General features: G+C 43.3%; 1 protein-coding gene across 1 annotated transcript in view; it reads left to right on the top strand.

Moving 5' to 3' along the window:
* ADGRL4 (adhesion G protein-coupled receptor L4) overlaps window positions 1-19426 on the top strand; it is a 158946-nt gene that overhangs the window by 62299 nt on the left and 77221 nt on the right. Inside the window, exons 3-8 of the mRNA XM_069738339.1 lie at window positions 135-287; window positions 6660-6806; window positions 8493-8563; window positions 10824-11003; window positions 11092-11275; window positions 16185-16301. Coding sequence (XP_069594440.1) covers window positions 135-287; window positions 6660-6806; window positions 8493-8563; window positions 10824-11003; window positions 11092-11275; window positions 16185-16301 — 852 coding nt within the window. The remainder of the gene's footprint in view (window positions 1-134; window positions 288-6659; window positions 6807-8492; window positions 8564-10823; window positions 11004-11091; window positions 11276-16184; window positions 16302-19426) is intronic.

Raw genomic sequence — 19426 nt, 5'->3', positions numbered from 1 at the left:
CTAATCTTGATCCAGCCCTAAAAGATCAAACGCACTTTATTTATTTTTTTTGCTTTAAAATTGAGCTCGAAATTTTAACAAAAAAAAAAAGTTTACACTGGTTTATTGTAAAAATATTGCATTTTTTTTTTCAGATGACAACGAATGTCAAAATGCCACCTACATCTGCGGAGATCATGCGAACTGCACCAACACCAAGGGCAGCTACTTCTGCATGTGCGCGCCAGGCTACGCGTCCAGCAGCGGCGCCGAGAGATTTATGACCAATGATGGAACGTTCTGCCGGGGTAAGCGGCCATCTATATTTCATAAGTCTCCTGCACATTTGTCCTTTCTGATCCATATTCCAGCTGATCAATTATTAATCTTAATTAATACGTTTATTAATATTATCCAATCCAATTTTATGGTGGGAGCCTGGAAGAAACGAGCAGAGGGGGAGCGATGTATCACCGCGTCGGATACATTGACATTCCGAGCAGCGTCTTTATGGGTCTTTCATAAATCGGCTGCTTTTTTGCATCAATGTTGCAGCGGGTTTGCACATGAAAGGCGTTAGAAAGTGACACCATTGTATACTGCGAGCGCCGTTACTATTTTACTATTGCGGCCTCTGAAGTGAGACTTTCCAGCACATCTGGAGGACAGATGGTATCCTTATTACATGATATGTTCTATTGTGCTAATGCATTAAGATCCGCTCCTCCGAGTGTTGGCACGGCAATTCAATATTAACAGTTCTCACATCAAGAGAAAAAAAGTCCAAACTTCATATTTTATAAAACCAAGAACTTCATCAATAATTGACTGGTAATAGAAGCTTTCTGCTTCCCGAATCCCCCGCAGTCAGATCATTGTTATCTGATTGATACTTTTTATTTTATTTTTTGCTGTCATGTAGCTAAACAATGAGTGGAAATTTTGTTAGAAGCAACCAAGGACACCGATGTAGCAGAGCTGAATGTGTCGCCCGGCACAGCTCATCATTATTACTCACGTGTATTAAAGGGAACCTGACAGCTTCCCCAGGTCCCCCCCCTCCCAGGAGACCCCCAGGGAAGCAGCGGTGACGCTCCCCCCACCCTCACAAACTGCATGCAGGGGCCTACAGGTCTCTGACATCTAACTCCATCCTCACTTTATATTTTTCTGTTGATGATTTCCATGGCAACTAGAGTTTCAATTCACATATTGAATATGTGTCGATAAGTGCTCTGGGTGTCCCAGAGCACTTCCCAAGCTTCTGCCCTCCAGGGCTGTTTCTCCACCCAGCAGCGCCGCTCGCTGTCTGATTTCCTTTCCTGACCTCTCAGACAGCGAGCTTTTAATCAAGCTAGAGAGGCCGGTGCTCAGATTTTGGTGACCAGGGTTCATTAAGTGCTCTGTCACACCCGGAGCACTTAACACTTTATTTGCATGTTAATTAAAATTCTAATTTCTTGTAAATGCAGCAACAGATAGAAGATATCAAGGTGTCAATGGATTTCATTTTCAGAGACTTGCATGCACCTACGTGCGATTAAATTTACTAAGAAATTCCTTTTGAAATAGGATTACACTATAGGTTTATAGTATTTGGTAGATTCTGCTTTGCCAAGTCTTAAAGGGCTAGTTCCAGTGGCAGACATCTTTTGATTAATGACAGACAGAACGTTTGAAAGAACTGTGTATTTCTTACATATGGTGGCAGGAAAATCAATATCAGCACTTTGCAAAACATTTTATTGTTTCTTAATGGGGAAAACTATTTACACCCAACTCCGCCGATGCACAATAGTTCACGCTCCTCGCGACAGGGCGGAAATGAGTTTATGACACGTTCCAGGATAAAGTATGATAGTGACACCATAAAAAAAGGGGAAATGAGGGAAGGTAGAACGTGACGGGACGGAATGCTGGAGAACGCGGCCATCCGGATCCCCATACTGACGCCCCACGGATTGCAGCCCTCCGAGCCCGGCATTAATGGGCGGCCGTCCTTCACGTCTCGGGCCGTCTGGTTCCTTAAGAATTCAAAGTGACTTCACTACCCGGCTGCAGACTGCACTTCATCCTCACAAAGCAAAATCCATAGATTATGGACGCGAGGCCGGCGCAGTGCGGTGCGTTCTGTACGTCGCCATTCACCGTCCGGCTACGACCATGCGAAGAGTGGAAATAGCGGAAAGTGTTCAGAAGTGGAAGTTCTCCAGAAAGAAGTTAAAGCTCAGAATTACAGAAGAAAATCCATAATCCTCCGCATTCCAGGTGGAAAAATCCTTAATCATGGCTGAAAGCGGTAAACAATGCAGCAGAGCTGAGATTAACGAGGACCTCGCCATAAATATATAAGTAATGTACTTGGTGTAAACGCCGCTGTTCTCCTGATTCCGGAGATGTTTTTCTTTTGTTCCTGAGCCTCTCCATTCCTGAGATATGGCCTCCTCTTCTGTGGTGGTAAATCTAGTGTTAGCCAAATGGGTGTGGTCTTCAGTTCTTCATTGGAGTAGTTTTTTTTTAACACTAGGACTACTGGACTCGTGACTAGAACTACTGAAGTGTAAGTAGTCAAAATGACTATACCAGTAGTCCTAGTGTTAAAAGTCTACGCCCACTTCGCTAGCAAAACTATATTTATAATCACACAATAGTGGTGTTAATCAAATGGGCGTGGTCCCAAGCAGTATTTTTAAGTGTACGCCCACTTGGTAACAAGACTATATTTATAAACACAGAATATTATTATTAGCCAATTCAATCTCTTCCACGCAGTATTTTTTATTTTAAGTCTACGCCCACTTGGCTAACAAGACAATAGTTATAAGCAAAGGAAAAATGGTCGATATCTCAGGAACAGAGAGGAGTAGGAACAAAAGTAAAACATCGCCGGATTCAGGAGAACAGCGGCGTTTACACCAGGTAAAATATATTACATATTTGTGGCGAGTGACGGGTCCTCGTTAATCAAAGTTCTAAAACAAATTCAGCTCTGTGTTGCCTAAATTGTAAGTTATTTTCATTGCGGCTCCATAATACCGTCCCTGCCATAGAAACAGGAGAAGAAAAAAGCGCGACTCCGTCCTTCAGCTCGATGCTCTGAAAATCCTGAAATGATCCAGATTGTTATTTTTGTTACTCGGCTTTTAATGCAGTTGAGCTGGAAAATATGAATAAATAGTTTGTTTTAATGGGAGTTTTAGGTGCAGAGCTCCAGTCATTGTGAGTCCTAACGACTCACTGTACAGAGAGTTTCCTGTGAAAGGAAGCCCCCAAATTATTGACATTCCTCTACGGAAACCTACAAATATTCCAGACTTAACTTTACATTGAGTCTTTCCAGCAAATATTAATGAAAGATCATTTTTCCTTAAAAATTAGAGCAGCGGTCCCTGTTGTGTGAGCATTTGTCACTGTCAATCACTGACTGCGGCATTTAAGTGCCCGATCGAGGGGCCGGAGCCAAGTGAGGCCCCCGATGCTTCATTCTTGATCCGAATATATGATATATAAATAGTTAACTTTAAATTGTTCCATAATTTATTTAATCATATAATACTGTATATTGTGCAACTGATCACATGTAAAATTTAAATACCAATATTTAATAAAATGTTAGATACTAGATGGTGGCCTGATTCTAATGCATCGGGTATTCTAGAATATATATGTGGTTTATTTATGAAGATTTTAGAATAATACATTGAATACACAGGATTCGGCCAACGGCGACCAATTAGCGAAGCGCGGGTCAAATCCCACGACAATTCGCGGCCGGACTGCGCCTGTCGCTGATTGTTCGCGGCCGGCCACATAGTATATAGCACAGCCACGTAGTACATAGCACAGCCATGTAGTATATAGCACAGCCACATAGTACATAGCACAGCCACGTAGTACATAGCACAGCCACGTAGTATATTGCACAGCCACATAGTATATAGCACAGCCCATGGAGTATATACCACAGCCCATGGAGTGTATAATAGCCCACGTAGCATATAGCACAGCTCACGTAGTATATAACAGCCCACGCATGCAGTATATAACACAGCCCACGCAGTACATAACAGCCCATGTAGTATATAACACAGCCCACGTAGTATATAGCAATGTGGGCATCATATCCCTGTTAAAAAAAAAAGAATTAAAATAAAAAATAGTTATATACTCACCTTCCGTTGGCCCCCGGATCCAGGCGAAGCGTTTATCGATGCTCCTCGCGCGCTCCGGTCTCAAGAATGCATTGCGGTCTCGCGAGATCGCAATGCATGGAGCGGTCACCGGAGCGCCGCGAGGAGCAGGAAAGGCCTGTTCTAGATCCGAGGGGCCGACGGACGGTGAGTATATAACGATTTTTTATTTTTTTTTAATTATTTTTAACATTAGATCTTTTTACTAAAAGTTGGTCACACAGGGTTAATAGCAGCATTAACGGAGTGCGTAACACTGCGGCATAGCGCGGTCCGCTAATGCTGCCATTAACTCTGTGTGAGCACTGATTGCGGGGAGTAAGGAGCGGGCGCTGACTGCGGGGAGTAAGGAGCGGCCATTTTGCCGCCGGACTGTGCCCGTCGCTGATTGGTCGTGGCTGCTTTGCCGCGACCAATCAGCGACTTGGGATTTCCGTTACAGAGAGAAAGATAGACAGAAAGACGGAAGTGACCCTTAGACAATTATATAGTAGATAAAAAAGTAAAACACCTAAAAGTTCAAGTCACCCCCCAAAAATAAGAAAATAAATAAGAAAAATAATTATATTTGCTATTGCCGCATCTATAAAAGTACGATCTTTCAAAATGTAAAATATAGAATTATTTAAACTCCATACCGAATCCTCGCATCACCAAAAAATTTAAGAAAAAGTGATCAGAAAGTTTAATGTTTCCCAAAATGGGAATTCCCTCAAAACACAAGTCCTCATAACAACTCTATCAGTAAAATAAGCAGAGTAACAAAAAGCAAAGTGTTTTTACAAAGTTCAATTTTTTTTAAAGCAATAAAATATTCTAAAAAAAAATAAAAATAAACAAATTTTGAAAAATGTAAAAAAAAATACAAAAACATAAAAAAAACTATACAAATTTAGTATCGATGCAAGAAAACTTGGAGAATCAAAATCTACGGTAACCCTTTCCCCCCCCCCCCATCATCAAAACGAGAGAGAATTTCCTTCCCTTTCACTTAGAATTTTGTTCTTGTTTTCCATTAGATAAAGTAACGCAAATGTTGTCTTTCAAAACTGCAAAAAAAGTTATCAGTCTAGAAAGAAGAGGAGGAAAAAATAAAAGCACAAAGCAGATTTGTTCATAAAATGGTTTAAGGGGGTTTATAAGATTAATACAAAGTTTTTACTATTATTCGCAGGATGTTTTTGCTTGTGCAGTTGTCACTCATTCATGTAATTTAGGGCTAAGATGCAACTGCGGCAACAGACCATGGATGAGGGTGGCGGCTTTTACTTTATTCATAGCCCCAAAGTATCTCTCTAAATACAAATTCCGCTAGGATATGGCTTCACATAGTGTCTGTATGTGACCTGCACGCTGTTACAATAACATTTCTAGGACAGCACGGTGGCGCAGTGGTTAGCACAGCAGCCTTGCAGCACTGGGGTCCTGGGTTCTAATCCCACCTTGGACAACATCTGCAAAGAGTTTGTATGTTCTCTCCGTGTTTGCGTGGGTTTCCTCCGGGCACTCCGGTTTCCTCCCACATTCCAAAGACATACTGATGGGGAATTTAGATTGTGAGCCCCATCGGGGACAGCGATGATAATGTGTGCAAACTGTAAAGCGCTGCGTAATATGTTAGCGCTATATAAAAATAAAGATTATTATTATTATTATTATTTCTACATTTCCCACACCTACAAACAAGAAAGCCTAAGTGTCGCATGATAGTATCTCTTTCATGAAATTTGATTGAAATACTTTTCATTTTGGGAGAAGAAGGGTCCAAGGTCTAAGCTTAAAGCCCGTTCCTCACATGCAATGTTGTGCTTGCCCGCATCCTCCACCATCTGCAGGGTTCAGTGTGAAATGTTTGTTGAGGGCTTTTCACATTTTCGACTTGTAGATTCCGATTCCACTTTTTCTCCAGACATATTCTCATGATGTATCCTGGCAGCTTTAATAAACCTCGACCATTTTTCTCTCATTATTAAACCAATCTATCTCCATATTTTACGTGAGTTTGTCTATTTGTTTGCGATTTATCATCCAGCTCAGTCTACAATTACGCACCAATAACCGCATGTGACAACTCATAAGAAAAACTTCCTACTTAGCCTAAGTTATGGATTTTTCCTATTCTAATTACAAACATGAGTAAGTAGAAACATCTTTTTCAGGTAATTTATGAGGGAAGTATATTGGTGTCAGCAGCTGAATTCAGCGATATCTAAAAATGTTTCATTCTTCTCCTTATCCTCTTGAAACAGAATATTGTGATGTGGAAACATTTTAATTGTTTCGTTACTTTTTTTTTCTAATCTACGCCTCGTTGACAGAGGGAGAAACACGAAATTATCTCACCGATGATGTTTCTTATTTTATGTTACAAAAATTGCAATTCTGGGTTCTCACTACCAGGCGTTGACAACCAAGCAGGACAAGGGGGGGGTTGGGGGCTTACGATCTGTAAATATGTCATTAAACTCCGATTTGACATGGTATTTGCAGATATAGATGAATGCATTGAAAGCAAGTGTGGCGACCACGCTCAGTGTGAAAATGCGGCCGGAGGGTACGATTGCTCATGCCTGAAAGGTTATCACTCGTCCTCAGGAAGTTTGCACTTTAAAGCAAATGATGGGACTTACTGTCAAGGTAAGTGCTGGAAATAATAATCCGTCCTTTAATGTCACTTAATTGCTACATCAATTTTACAAAGAGAGGATTTTTCCTCCAGGTAACATTCCGGATAATTACATTTAAAAAGTATAATAGGTAACAAAAAGGTATTATTGCACTTTCCGAAATAGTTTTAATTGTGTTTTGTAGGAAAATATTTATATAAGAAAGTAGAGAAGGCTAACGAGAAGTGGAATCTGGCAGAACTGTGTTTTGCAGGAAATTATTATGGTGCAGGCCAAGTTGAGCAAGCGCGTCTACTCTTAGTACAATCTGCAGGCTAGGTTCCCTATAATTACGATCTGCTAACACTCATACAGTGGAGCCATATGTCCAAAGCATGTGAAGAGGGACACGGCGTTCCTAAAATTCCATGTGCAGCCATATGGTGCCATCGTGTAGCATCACATTATGGGAATACTGTTTTATAGGATACTATTTTTTTTATCTCCCTTTTTCTATCATTTGCACCATTTTTGGTTCAGATCTTCAGGCCATTCTTTTATTTAGTGGTCTGTAAAGATTTTGTCTAGTCTTGATTTTGATGATCTTTACAGATTTCATACATGGATTATGAAATCATTGTAGAAATGAGGAAAGAAGCATAAAGAAAAATGACTGTAATACCATAGCTATCCACTGGGTGCGCTGTTACTTATGCTCACCAGTGATTATATTCATGAGATCGTCTGCTCAATGCGCCACCTGGTGGCAACTGTTGTGAATTCAGCTTTTTGGCTCCCTCCGGTGGTTGTAGAGGGTAATCCAGTTGTGCCTGGACTGCAGGAGTGGACAGGTGTATCTACTAATTGCAAAACTGACTGGGGTATATAGCTTTGCTGGATCCTATAGTCAATGCCAGTTGTCCATTGTTCTTGAAGGATTCACTTCCCTGCTGGTCTCTCCAGTTTGCTGTGTTTTTCTTCAAAGATAAGTCCTGGCTTTGTTTTTGCTGTCCACCTGCTGTGGACCTTATAGTCTGTGCATTTTCATGTTTTTGTCTTGTCCAGCTTGGTCTGTGAAGGATTTTTTGCAGCCTAGCTATTTCTCTGGAGATGCAGATATACCCTCCATGTCTTTAGTCAGATGTGGTGATCAGTATTTTATGCGGTGGATATTTTCTAGTGTTTTTATACTGACCGCATAGTACTCTGTTCTGTTCTTTCTTTTTAGCTAGTATGGCCTCCTATGCTAAAATCTGATTTCATTTCTGCGTATGTTATTTCCCTCTCCTCTCACAGTCAATATTTGTGGGGGGCTATCTATCCTTTGGGGATTTTCTCTGAGGCAAGATAGGTTTCTTGTTTCTGTCTTTAGGGGTAGTTAGATCTTAGGCTGTGTCGAGGGGTCTAGGGAGTGTTAGGTACCCCCCACGGCTGCTTTTAGTTGCGCTGCTAGGTTCAGGGTTTGCGGTCAGTACAGGGACCACCTTCTCCAGAGTACGTCTCATGCTGCTCCAAGGCCACCAGATCATAACAGGCAACACTTTTAAGTACGATTTTATAACATACTGTTAATGTATGGGAAACTGTGAAATATGCGATATAATGCAGTGCTAAGTTTATTAACACTTTGAACACTACCGTCCTTAATTAATCAGCATTATGGTATTTAGTATTCTAGAGATTATTTTTCATCTTTTTTTATTTTTTTTATTTATAGAAAATATAAAGATTAAGTGTCATCTGGATGATCAGTGCATCTCTGCAAACATTAACCACACAATTAGCAAGGTACGTAGAGCTGAGGATATTGTGTAGGAGGTTTGAGCTTCCGGCTGTTCTTGGTGATTAGTTTGCAAATAAAAGCTTCACACCCCACGGATGATGCGCTAAAGGCTGGAGCCGTCTACCAGCCTCCATATATGACAACGGCGGCATTAATAGAATAACTATATTCATAAAGTGACTTTTGAGTTTGGGGAAAAATATCCTTAATTCTTAAAGTACCCAGACGTTTTTCATTTTTGCTCTTTCCTTTTATTTCAAGAGCCAGATTTTTTTTTTTTCCATTGACATAGCCGTCTGAGGGTCGGCTTTTAGCCAGGTAAGTTGTAGTTTTCAATAACACCATTCACTTTTCCATTTAATGTTCTGTCTTTCATAGTCTGGTAAAATAACATTACAACAAGATTCTTCAGATCAGTATGATTACAGCGATAAAAAAGGTGTTTTTTTTTTTAGAAATTAGTAGAAATTAGTAGTTATTCATAAAAAAAAATACTGTGTGTATATATAGCATAGGCACTGTGTGCATATATCACACATATGGCTGTCAGGGAGGGGGTACAGCACCTACATTTCACCGTATCGACATGTCTGATTATATCCGCTGATGTAAATGTGGCACCCCAGGAGTTCGGGTACCACAGTAGTGCTGCCTTCCTCTCGGGGAGGGTACTGCTATGCCTGGAAACAAGAGGGAAATCTCTTTGGCAGGTAAATCACACACACAACACCTTCTGAATCCAAGCCAGGATGGGGAGCTCAAAACCCTGTTTTAGGGCAGCTTCCCTGGATATAGATCTTGGTTTGGAGGAGGAGCTAGTTTTGTCTGGATCAGACAGTCTGGAGAGCAGACAGGAAAGGAGCAGAGGAGAGATTTCAGGGCTCATATAGGCTACAGTGGGCCTCTGAGGAGCCAAAGTGCAGAAACCAGGTACCGGGAGCCCGAGGCTGGAGTGGAACTGTAGGACACCTAGCAGAACTGGAGGGCACAGAACTACACGTGTACTGCCCAAATTAAGCCTGTGGTACAGCAGCACCCTGGAGCCTGGAGTCACCATGCAGAGACCCCAGAAGGAACAGCTCAAGCTGCCTACCATACAGGTACCTGTCCCAGGACAGGGGAAAGAACCAGGACCTTGTTAGGACATTACAGACAGCAAGGGACTATAGCAAGCGTGCAGTGGAAGGCTCCTAACCTGACTTGCCAAGGGGTTTCCACTTGTTTCTGGGCTTCCTGGACTCCTAATGTACCTGTTGCCGGTACCCTGGACTGTAGCCTGCCAACTACAGTAAACCAGGTAAAGACTTTACAACTTGTGTTCTTTACTCATTGACCGGCAAACGCCATCATCACCATACACTCTAGGACCCCTGGGGACCCCGCATCACTTGTGGGAAGCGTCACCATCATTGCTGCAACAACATCCCCCAGAGGACCCTTTTAAAGCAGCGTCAGTCCCCCTATTGACCGAACACCACAGGTGGTGTCACGACAGACTTACTCACAATTCCTTTTTAAAGACCGTTACCTTTTACAGTGAGTCCCGGGGCCATGGACCGGGTCGCAGCCACCGTGACATCCCCTTTAATAGCCGACTGGACCCGGTACCGAGTACCCTGCCCTGGTGGGTGACTCATAAACATGTCAGCAGCCGTACAACAAAGTAGGAAGGAAGCTTGTGTGTCGGGTGACTGAGTCGTTGATCTTGCGACAGTAATCACCGATATCGGCAGCACATTGCCCCATGTAAATAGGTGATGTGCTGCCGATAGCTGGATACTGTGTACAGGGGACACAGTGATTATTAGTCATCGCTCAGCCACATCACCGCTCGTCGGCCATGTGAACGGTCCCGTAAATGACTTGTACATAAGCGCTCATTTAGTGGCCCGGGATTGGCAGTGTAAGTGTGCTTGGTGCAATACTTTAGCATTCGGGGCCCCTCTTTTACCTTTGCCCAGGGCCACATTTTGCCTGAAGCCAGCCTTGCTGCTATCGCTGATCATCACTACGTGAAATGAACTCACCTGTTGGGATTGGAGATCTCTCTGATCCCGGTCATTTCTACGAGTGATGGGAAGAGCTTCCAATCGATCATCCACGGCTGAGCCGATCATTGGTGAATGGTAATGAATGTGATTACATGAGGGTATCTGCAGAGTAATGCACCGAGAACCTCCAGACTTCCCGGATTCCTGCTCTGCGATCCCGACGTTGCGATTTGCAGCTCTCCGGCTTCCGCTCATCTCTCCGTCTCTAATTTAGGTCAACACCATCAAGGAGCCAATAGCAATTCTACAAGAGATTCAGAGAAGCACGACACGAGAGCTGCTGCCTGTGGATGTGATTTCCTACGTTGAAGTGCTCGCCGCGTCTTCTCCGCTGCTAGGCACTTTAAATAAGACGGCGCCAAACAAAGAGGCTCTCACTAATACCACCATTACCGTAAGTGATTCAGACTTGACATGCCTGTGAAAAAAAGAGTAAATAGTCAATGGCAGCGTGCGCCGTAATCGGGTCCTTCTTCCTTCAGACGTTTGTGAACACTGTGAACAACTTTGTTGAAAAGGATAAAATTTCAGTTTGGAAAAAGTTAACAGAAGAGAACAGAAAGAAAAGTTTAACCAAACTTCTGCACACAACCGAGCAGCTGGCGCTAGAGATGTCTCAGAACTTCCAAAGAACAACCCAGGTCAACGTTGACGCCAGTGATATGGGTGAGGGGAAAAGGCTCCTTCCTTATACTATTTCATACCAAACTTTGTTACTTTTTTTTTTAATATCATATCTATGTATCTATGTTTCTGTCTGTCTACCTTACTTTGAAAAATTATTCATACCCTGTGAACTTTACCACATTTTTCCACATTACACCCACAAATATAAATTTATTTTATTTGGATTTTATGTGATACCAACACAGTATTTGTGAAGTGTCAAATGGTAAATGGTTTTCAAAATATTCTATAAATCCCAAAAATTATTACTTACATTTGTACTCAGCCCCCTGTAGTCTGATGCCCATAAATTAAATCCTGAGTGACCGATTGCCCCCAGAAGTCACATCATTAGGACATTGGGTCCACCTGGGCATAATTTCTTTTCAGTATAACTACAGCTGTTCAGTGAAAGCCTCAGAGGTTTGTGTAAGAACATTAGGGATCAAACATCATCATGAAAACCAAGGAGCCCACTAGACAGGTCAGGGATAAAGTTGTGAAGAAGAGTAAAGCAGGGTTAGGTTTAAAAAAAAATAGCCCAAGCTCTGAACATCTCATGGAGCACTGTTCAATCCATCATCCAAAAATGGGAGGAGTATGGCACAAGTGCAGAGCTACCAACACATGGCCGTCCACCTAACCTGACATCCTAAGCAAGGAGATCACTAATTAGCGATGCAGCCATGAGACCCATGGTTACTGGAGGAGCTGCGGAGGTCCACAGCTCAGGAGGAAGAATCTGTCTACAGAACAACTCTTAATCGTTTACTTGTTAAATCTGGCCTTTATGGAAGGGTGATAAGAAGAAATCATCTTTGAAAGCCATGACAAGTCCTGCTTGCAGTTTGAAAAAATCCATGTAGGGGACACAGCAACCATTTGGAAAAAAGGAAGAAGAACTTTTTGAGCTAAATGCAAAAATGCTATGCGTGGTGGAGAACTAACTCTGCACATCACCCTGAAAATACCATCCCCACCATCACACATGGTGGTGGCAGGATCATGCAGTGGGAAGGCTTTTCTTCAGCATGGGCAGGGAAACTGGTCAGAGAGGATGAGAAGATGGATGGAGCTAAATACAAGGCAATCCTTGATGAAAACATCTTAGAGGCTGCAGAAGACTTGGGACTTGGGCATAGGTTCACAATCCAGAAGGACAACGACTCTCATCATCCTGCCAGAGCTACAGTGGAGGCCCAGTCACTGTCCAGACCCAAATCCCAGTGAATATGTGACGTGAAAATTGATAATCTCCATCCGATCTCACTGAGTGAGGGGGCAACGAAAAAGGGGCAAAATGTCACCTCTAGATGTGCAAAGCTGGAGAGACAGACCCCAATAGACTGCAGAAGAGAAAGCTGGAGAGACAGACCCCAAAAGACTGCAGCAGTACCTGTAGAGGAAGGAGGCCCTCCAAAGTAGACTCAGGGGGCTGAATACAAATGCACGGCACAATGTTCAGATTTATTATTATTATTATTGAGGAGGCAGCGGGGTCAGTGCAGGCTGTAGGCTTTCCTGAAGAGATGGGTTTTCTGGTTCTGTCTGAAGGATCCGGATGTGGTTGATAGTCGGAGGTGTTGGGGCAAAGAATTCCGGAGGATGGGGGATATTTGGGAGAAGTCTTGGAGGTGATTGGATGAGGAGTAGCGAGGAGAGAGATGAGTTAGTCGGGCAGCAGAGTTAAGGATGGACTGGAGAGGGGCAAGGGTGTTAGCAGGGAGGCCGCAGAAAAGGATGTTGCAGTAGTCAAGGCGGGAGATGATGAGGGCGTGCACAAGCATTTTAGTAGATTGACAGTTGAGGAAAGGACGGATTCATTTATATAATTCATTATATATTATTTATATTATTATATATTATTTATATTTATATAATAACTAGAAAACCTTGTATCATTTCCTGTACACATCACAAATACTTGTTACTCTGTGTTGGTCTAACAGAAAATCCCAATAAAATACATTTAAGTTTGTGGATATAACGTGAAAAAATATGAAAAGGTTCTCGGGGTATGAAGACTTTTTTTTTCATGGCACACTATATACATTTTTATGACAGTGATTTTATATCTCGGCCTCTCAGGGCCTCCATTAGAAGCCGTCACCATAGTATCATTATCTCGGGGTCATTTTCAGGCTTCATATGCAGAAAATAGAAAGTGACACAGAAATCATTTGCTTTTGCCAAGTCCTGATTCGGGGAGTTATCGGGTGATTATAGAAATACTGTGGATTTTCAGTGTAAAGAGTCCAAGACGGCAGATTTTCCAAATGACTCCAATTTTATATTGCCTGGTAATCCGTAGAAATAACACGGCTGAAGAGCGGCTCATGGGGTCACATTGGGCTGTGTCCAGTACGGGCCGCGGCTACGTCTTTGTTTTCCTTCAGGCGTATCACCATAACTACAGATTGGGCCCTAATCTCTGGTTATGGGAGAGCGGAGGTTAGCGAAGGGTGATCCATAGGTAAGGAGCATAGCCAGCGGTTACCGTACACGGTTACCATGGTGACTTAATAACACAAGGTGGACTCTGCCAGGGCCTACACTGAGCTCAAGGCTCTAACCTGCGACTTACTGCAATCAGTGTCCCTGTTACTGTAATTCAGGACCCGGGGCTGGAGGAGCGATCCCACATGATGATCCCGCATGATATGAAGGAACATCAGCCATAAAGTTACAGCTAACAATGCAAAAAGAGGAGGAAGAGTCCATCAAAAACTACAGAAATCTGGACACAGTCAATCATAAAATAGAGAAAAGAACTAAGCGTCCATTGTAAACCACAGCAGGCAGAACGTGAACTTGAGGATAGGGGAAAGTCAAATGCAGAAGAAAATAACAGGTGAACTTATCAGTCTCTGTGCGCTGTTGGAAGATGGCTGGAAGATCCCTCAGTGGTGCCGCAGGTGGCACAAGATGTTTCCGATCCTGCAGAAGGGCGATGCACTGTCTCCTTGCGACGACGAATCCTCCAGGTCCTTCGACACGTGAACTCCTGATACAGGAACATGGTGGGGTAGAGATGATGGTCGGCAGCACAGTGGAAGAAGCGGAAAGTTCAGTAGACAAGGTCGCAATTGAAGCACAGTGTCCAGCGGACACAGCCACAGGCAAAGGCCGCTCCTTAGCAGGCACTGCCAGGATGGGACTAAGCAGTGCCTCCGCGGTGGTGAGCGGAGCCAAGGTATGCACTCTATCCTGGTCACTACCCACTGCGGACGTCTCTCTGGGCTGGGGGTAGTATGTGTCGGCAGTATCGCTAGCCGGGGATTCAGGCACAGCTAGCGGGTGTGGGTCTGTCGAGAGGGAGTCAATCGTCTCACTACTTAAACTCTGTCCCCGCCAAGTGTTCCGTCTTCCTGCTCAGACTGCTATTTATGTCGGACCTGCCCCCATCAGTTAGATGTCCTGAACTGCTCTGGTCCAAATTCTCTTCCCCCCCCCCCTAATGGTGTCATCCCCGACAGTTCCGGCCCAGACACGCAGGAGAGACCGCAAGTTTGGCTCTCCTCCCCACAATGATCTACCCTAGGGCAGGTGGGGATGAATGACGGTTCTCTCATCTGAAGAATCGGGTCAATAATGCCATTCACGCTCTGACCAGAGATTGATCAGCGTGTGATCATAGTGTGATCCGATTCTCTCCGATGAGGAGAAGATAAAAACAAAAATGTCTCCATCTCCTTCATTGTGTCAGTCCGTGAAAATGGAACTGAACTCGGATATCGTCCTCGTGGGGTCCGATGTTTTCTATGGACCCATTGACTTGCATGGCCAAGTGCGATCTAATAATCCAATCCAACCCGGGTACGCTCTGATTCTTCCTCACAACGGCTCAGTTAGAGGAAAAAAAATCGTACAGTACATGGCCCCATAGAATTGGTCCGGGTGCAGTCGATGTTTTGTTGGATCGCACTCGGACCAAAAATACAGCCATGTGCATGAGCCCTTAGGATTGGCCATCATTTGTGTAGTTCATCCTCTGGGATCTTTAATGATCAGCACAATGAAAGGATCACATGACACAAGATCCTTGGTTCTGATCCCGAGGTCCTTGATCCCAGGCACAGTTACACACCCGTACATGTAAATGTCCATAGCGCTGAAGCGCAGACACATTTCTTCTTCTGATTGACCAGGGTTCTGTTGGTTAGTTCTGGTTCAACAGTAAATAAACGCTAATCATGGAGTTTGCAGCTGGGGCAGGACGAACTTTCAATTGACTTTCTAACCGAAAATGTAGACGTAGCTCTTGAATAAAGTCAAGAAAACTTATGTCCTTATGTCTCCTCTGGTGACAATGTATTTGCATATATTTGCACCGGTTATGTGTATTTATGACTCTACCGCTCTGCTCACTTCTATGAGTGACCGCAGGTCCCAAAGTGAATGGAGGGTGCACTCCTGTTCCATTTTTAAGGGGAGCATTTGGCCCCCCAGGGAAGATGTTACAGTCTCACCTGGAGCCTGGGGGGGGGGGCCACACTAAAAGGTCCCTATACCCATACATGAAGCCCAATAGTATGAAAGACCCCAAATAGTTGAGGGCACTTTTGGAGATTTTGCATTGTGGCTCGCGAGCTTCTAGTTGGTCACTCGGGGGCTTTTTTTCTTGGTCGGCCCCCCACATATTATACATGTATCAGCTATATGTGATCATGTTCTGTACGGCACGATCCCTTTACAGCCTCATAAGTTCAGTCACATTACTGAGGAATACCCCCGAAGAGCTTTATCGCAGCTTCTATGGTTTATCCAGAAAGTTCTTTGTGTTGCGAGAGTCCCGGAGATTTTGTGCCTTTCGGTAACTATTTTCAGAGCTGTATACATTTGCCGTAATTATTTCTGTCAACAGCCGCGCGCCGCAGTAACACGTAATTCCTCCGCTGTCTTTTTGCAGCTCTCAAACTCTTTACCTTTGACTCTAACCGCGTGAAGCACATTCACCCGCACGCTCTCATGGAAGGAGATTACATCAAGATTTCTCCAAAGAAAAAAGAAGCCTTGACGCCGAACGGTAAGGAGCGAACGTACGTCGCCGTGTGTAGGACGGGAAAGGTTAGAACAATTTGCTGTAGGTTCCTAGCGGGTTAAACAAGTCTTCCGAAAGCTTCAGATATTCCATTCGCCATGAAAAGGCTAATGATCTAAATATTTTGTATGCAAATTGCGGCAGGCGTAGAAATAACGGGCGCATTAAAGGGCCGTAATTAAAGGGGGACCGTCATTAATACATAGAATTGTTTATCGTGCTACATTGTATCGCATATTCAAATGTAATTAAACTTTTACGTTTCTTCATTAGAAAGAAAACGAGCGGAGTTTGGATGGCGCTCCCTGCTCTTAATTACATTGTGTCGTAACTTCTTATAGGCTGGAGATTAATAAGTAAAATACCGAGGATTTTATATAGTGCCGATATCGAGGCTGCACTTCGAGAGTCGGGATCTCAGCCACAGATAATACACCAGATATAGGACTGGTCAAGGGGTCTGAAGGATTTTCTGGCCACGGATTGGGTCGCTAGAAAGACAACAAATCCGCCATCGTGCATAGGGACTGATATAGAAAGAGGCGTAGCTACTGGGTGGCTGGGAAGGCGCATATATAGCAGTCACAAAAATCGTATAGGGATTGGCTGTGATAGCCGTAATATCATGAAGTCAGTGTGTATATAACACTAGGGTTATACAAATTATCACAGCAGCGGCGGCGGAGAATGTTGACCTTGTTGCAGACAGTGACCTATCATGTAACCATATAAGACTGCAGAAGTTAAGGCCAAGGTTGTGAAGTAGACTGGTAGAGTGTCCATTCAGATGAAGAGGATGGTGACAGCAGCGGGACAGGAGTGCACTGATTTTGGCAGAGGCAGTGACTAAATTATCTACTGTATTTGATTATATTAATAAATAGAGATAAGCGGACCCGTGAGAGTGCAGGTTCTGGTTTCCGATCAAACTTTAGTCCAAAGTACTGTACTGGAACTTGGGTCTGAACCCGAACTGCATTGAAATCAATGGGGACCAGAACTTTGAAGCTGGAAAATGATAATCTCTCTCTCTTGCTCAGAGTTCAGCATCGGACACGAGGTGTACGGATGGTACGAACCCCCGAACTTCACAGATCAGGTTCACTCCTCTCTATTAATAAGGATGGGATTAGATCCGACAGTCACTGTCAGGAATAAGTAGAGATGGAGCACTGCAGCAGGTCAGATGTTGTGAGTGATAATAGCAGCAGCAGAAGATGAATGTTCTGATCTTGTAGGGAGCAGTGACCTGTTGCTTACTCGTATGATTACATCCATAAGGATAAGATTAGATCACACAGGATCAATGTCTTAAATGAATAGAGATGGAGCACTGTAATCAATCGGGTTTTCTGAATGATAATAGCAGGAGGGGAATATACTGATTTTATATGGGGCAGTGACTTGTTCATTCACCTTATAATAACTAGGAAAATACATCTAACAAGGGCAGGCACTATCATAAATGTGAATAGCATTAGGGGTGAAAAGATAAAAGAGATGGAACAGTGAAGCCAACTAGATGTTGTTTTGATTAATGATGGCAGCTGGAGATGAATGTGTTGATCTTCTCGGGGGGCAGTGACCTGTTCACTCATGTGGTGATATTAATAAATATGGAGTTACATCTGACACTGTTACTGTTATGATGGAGTGGAATTGTAACAACAATTCCAATCAGATGTTGAGAGTTGTGACAGCAGCAGGAGATTACTGTGCTGATTTTGTAGGGGACAGTGACTTGCTCATTCATCTGATAACAACAAGGATGAGATTAGATCTGGCAGAGACACCATCATAAATGAGTAAAAATAACACTCTGTAACTATTGGAATATTGTGATGACAGCAGCAGGAGAAGAGTGTGTTGATCTTGTGGGGGGGGGGGGGGGGGGGAAGTGACCTACTCAGTTATATGAATATATCAATATGGCTTGAGGTTACATACAATAGTGTCATAAAGTCCAGTATATGGGGGATGCTCTGTAGCCAACACAATGATAGGAATAATGACAGCAGAAGGGGAGGGATATGATGATTTTGAGGGAGAAAGTAACCTGATTGAGATAATGTATCTTCGGATGTGTAATGCCGTAGTGTTCATTATGCTCCGGTGTCTGAGAATATATACGATACACCGTTCCTATGCGTCACCTGTATACCGTACATTGTTTTCTCTAGCAGCTCAGACAGCGGGATCCGGGCTCTGAATACCAATGACAATGGAGGTGAATAACACTGCGAGCTCAGCCCTTAATAGCCAGAGCAAATGACTTTAAAGAACGATTTAATCAAAGAAATGTGCCACAGCTCATTAAAATAGTATTAGCTGAATAAATGAGCACAATGCAATGCGAGACCTGACAGCATTTGTCAAATCGCCCCCTCAAGTATTAATCTAGGTGCAATTAGGCAAACAACCATCCGCCGTGTATTTAGGGGGAATATACATGTATTTACTGTTAGTGTGTTTGTGGAGGTAGACGGGAAAGAGAAATGAAAGTATCGAGCTAAAAGAATAATTATTTGGCAAGAGCTCGGCGTTCGCAATCACATCCAATTCACAACAGGAAACCGCCGGCTCCGAGGATGACGGACGGGAACAGATTCCTTTATCTGTATGTAAATGATCGCTAAATGGCAGAATAACGCAATATTTAAAAAGTCTAATTCAATGGCCGGGGAGTAGCAACAATGTAACGTCTCGGGAAATGTTCTTGAGGAAACTTTTGGGTGTTGGTTTTTCTTGTCATTCAACGAAAAAATGGATAATAGAGAAGCAAGGCAGGAAAAGTTGTGAAGACGCCGAACTTTCTGTAACACGGCGCACGTAGAAGTCTCAAAATTACATATAGCATACGACTCCGAATTCAGGCAGAAGTTTCTTTATAAATTATTTAGAATCTACAAAAAAAATTATGGCACGATCCAGCAAATGGCAATTTATTAATCAGATAGGTGGGTGCTTTATCTATTTTCCTCCACCGGGTGGCGCTGCACATCGCCGTCAATCATGCCGTTATGTCACAATGATCATTGGTTAGTGCCTGCAGCACTAACGGAGGGCTACTACATTGGCAACCGCCTAGATGCATTGGACCATTAGATACA

The sequence above is a fragment of the Ranitomeya imitator genome, chromosome 8 (genome assembly GCF_032444005.1).
Source record: "Ranitomeya imitator isolate aRanImi1 chromosome 8, aRanImi1.pri, whole genome shotgun sequence".
NCBI lineage: Eukaryota > Metazoa > Chordata > Amphibia > Anura > Dendrobatidae > Ranitomeya > Ranitomeya imitator.
This window is presented reverse-complemented; position numbering and strand designations above follow the sequence as displayed.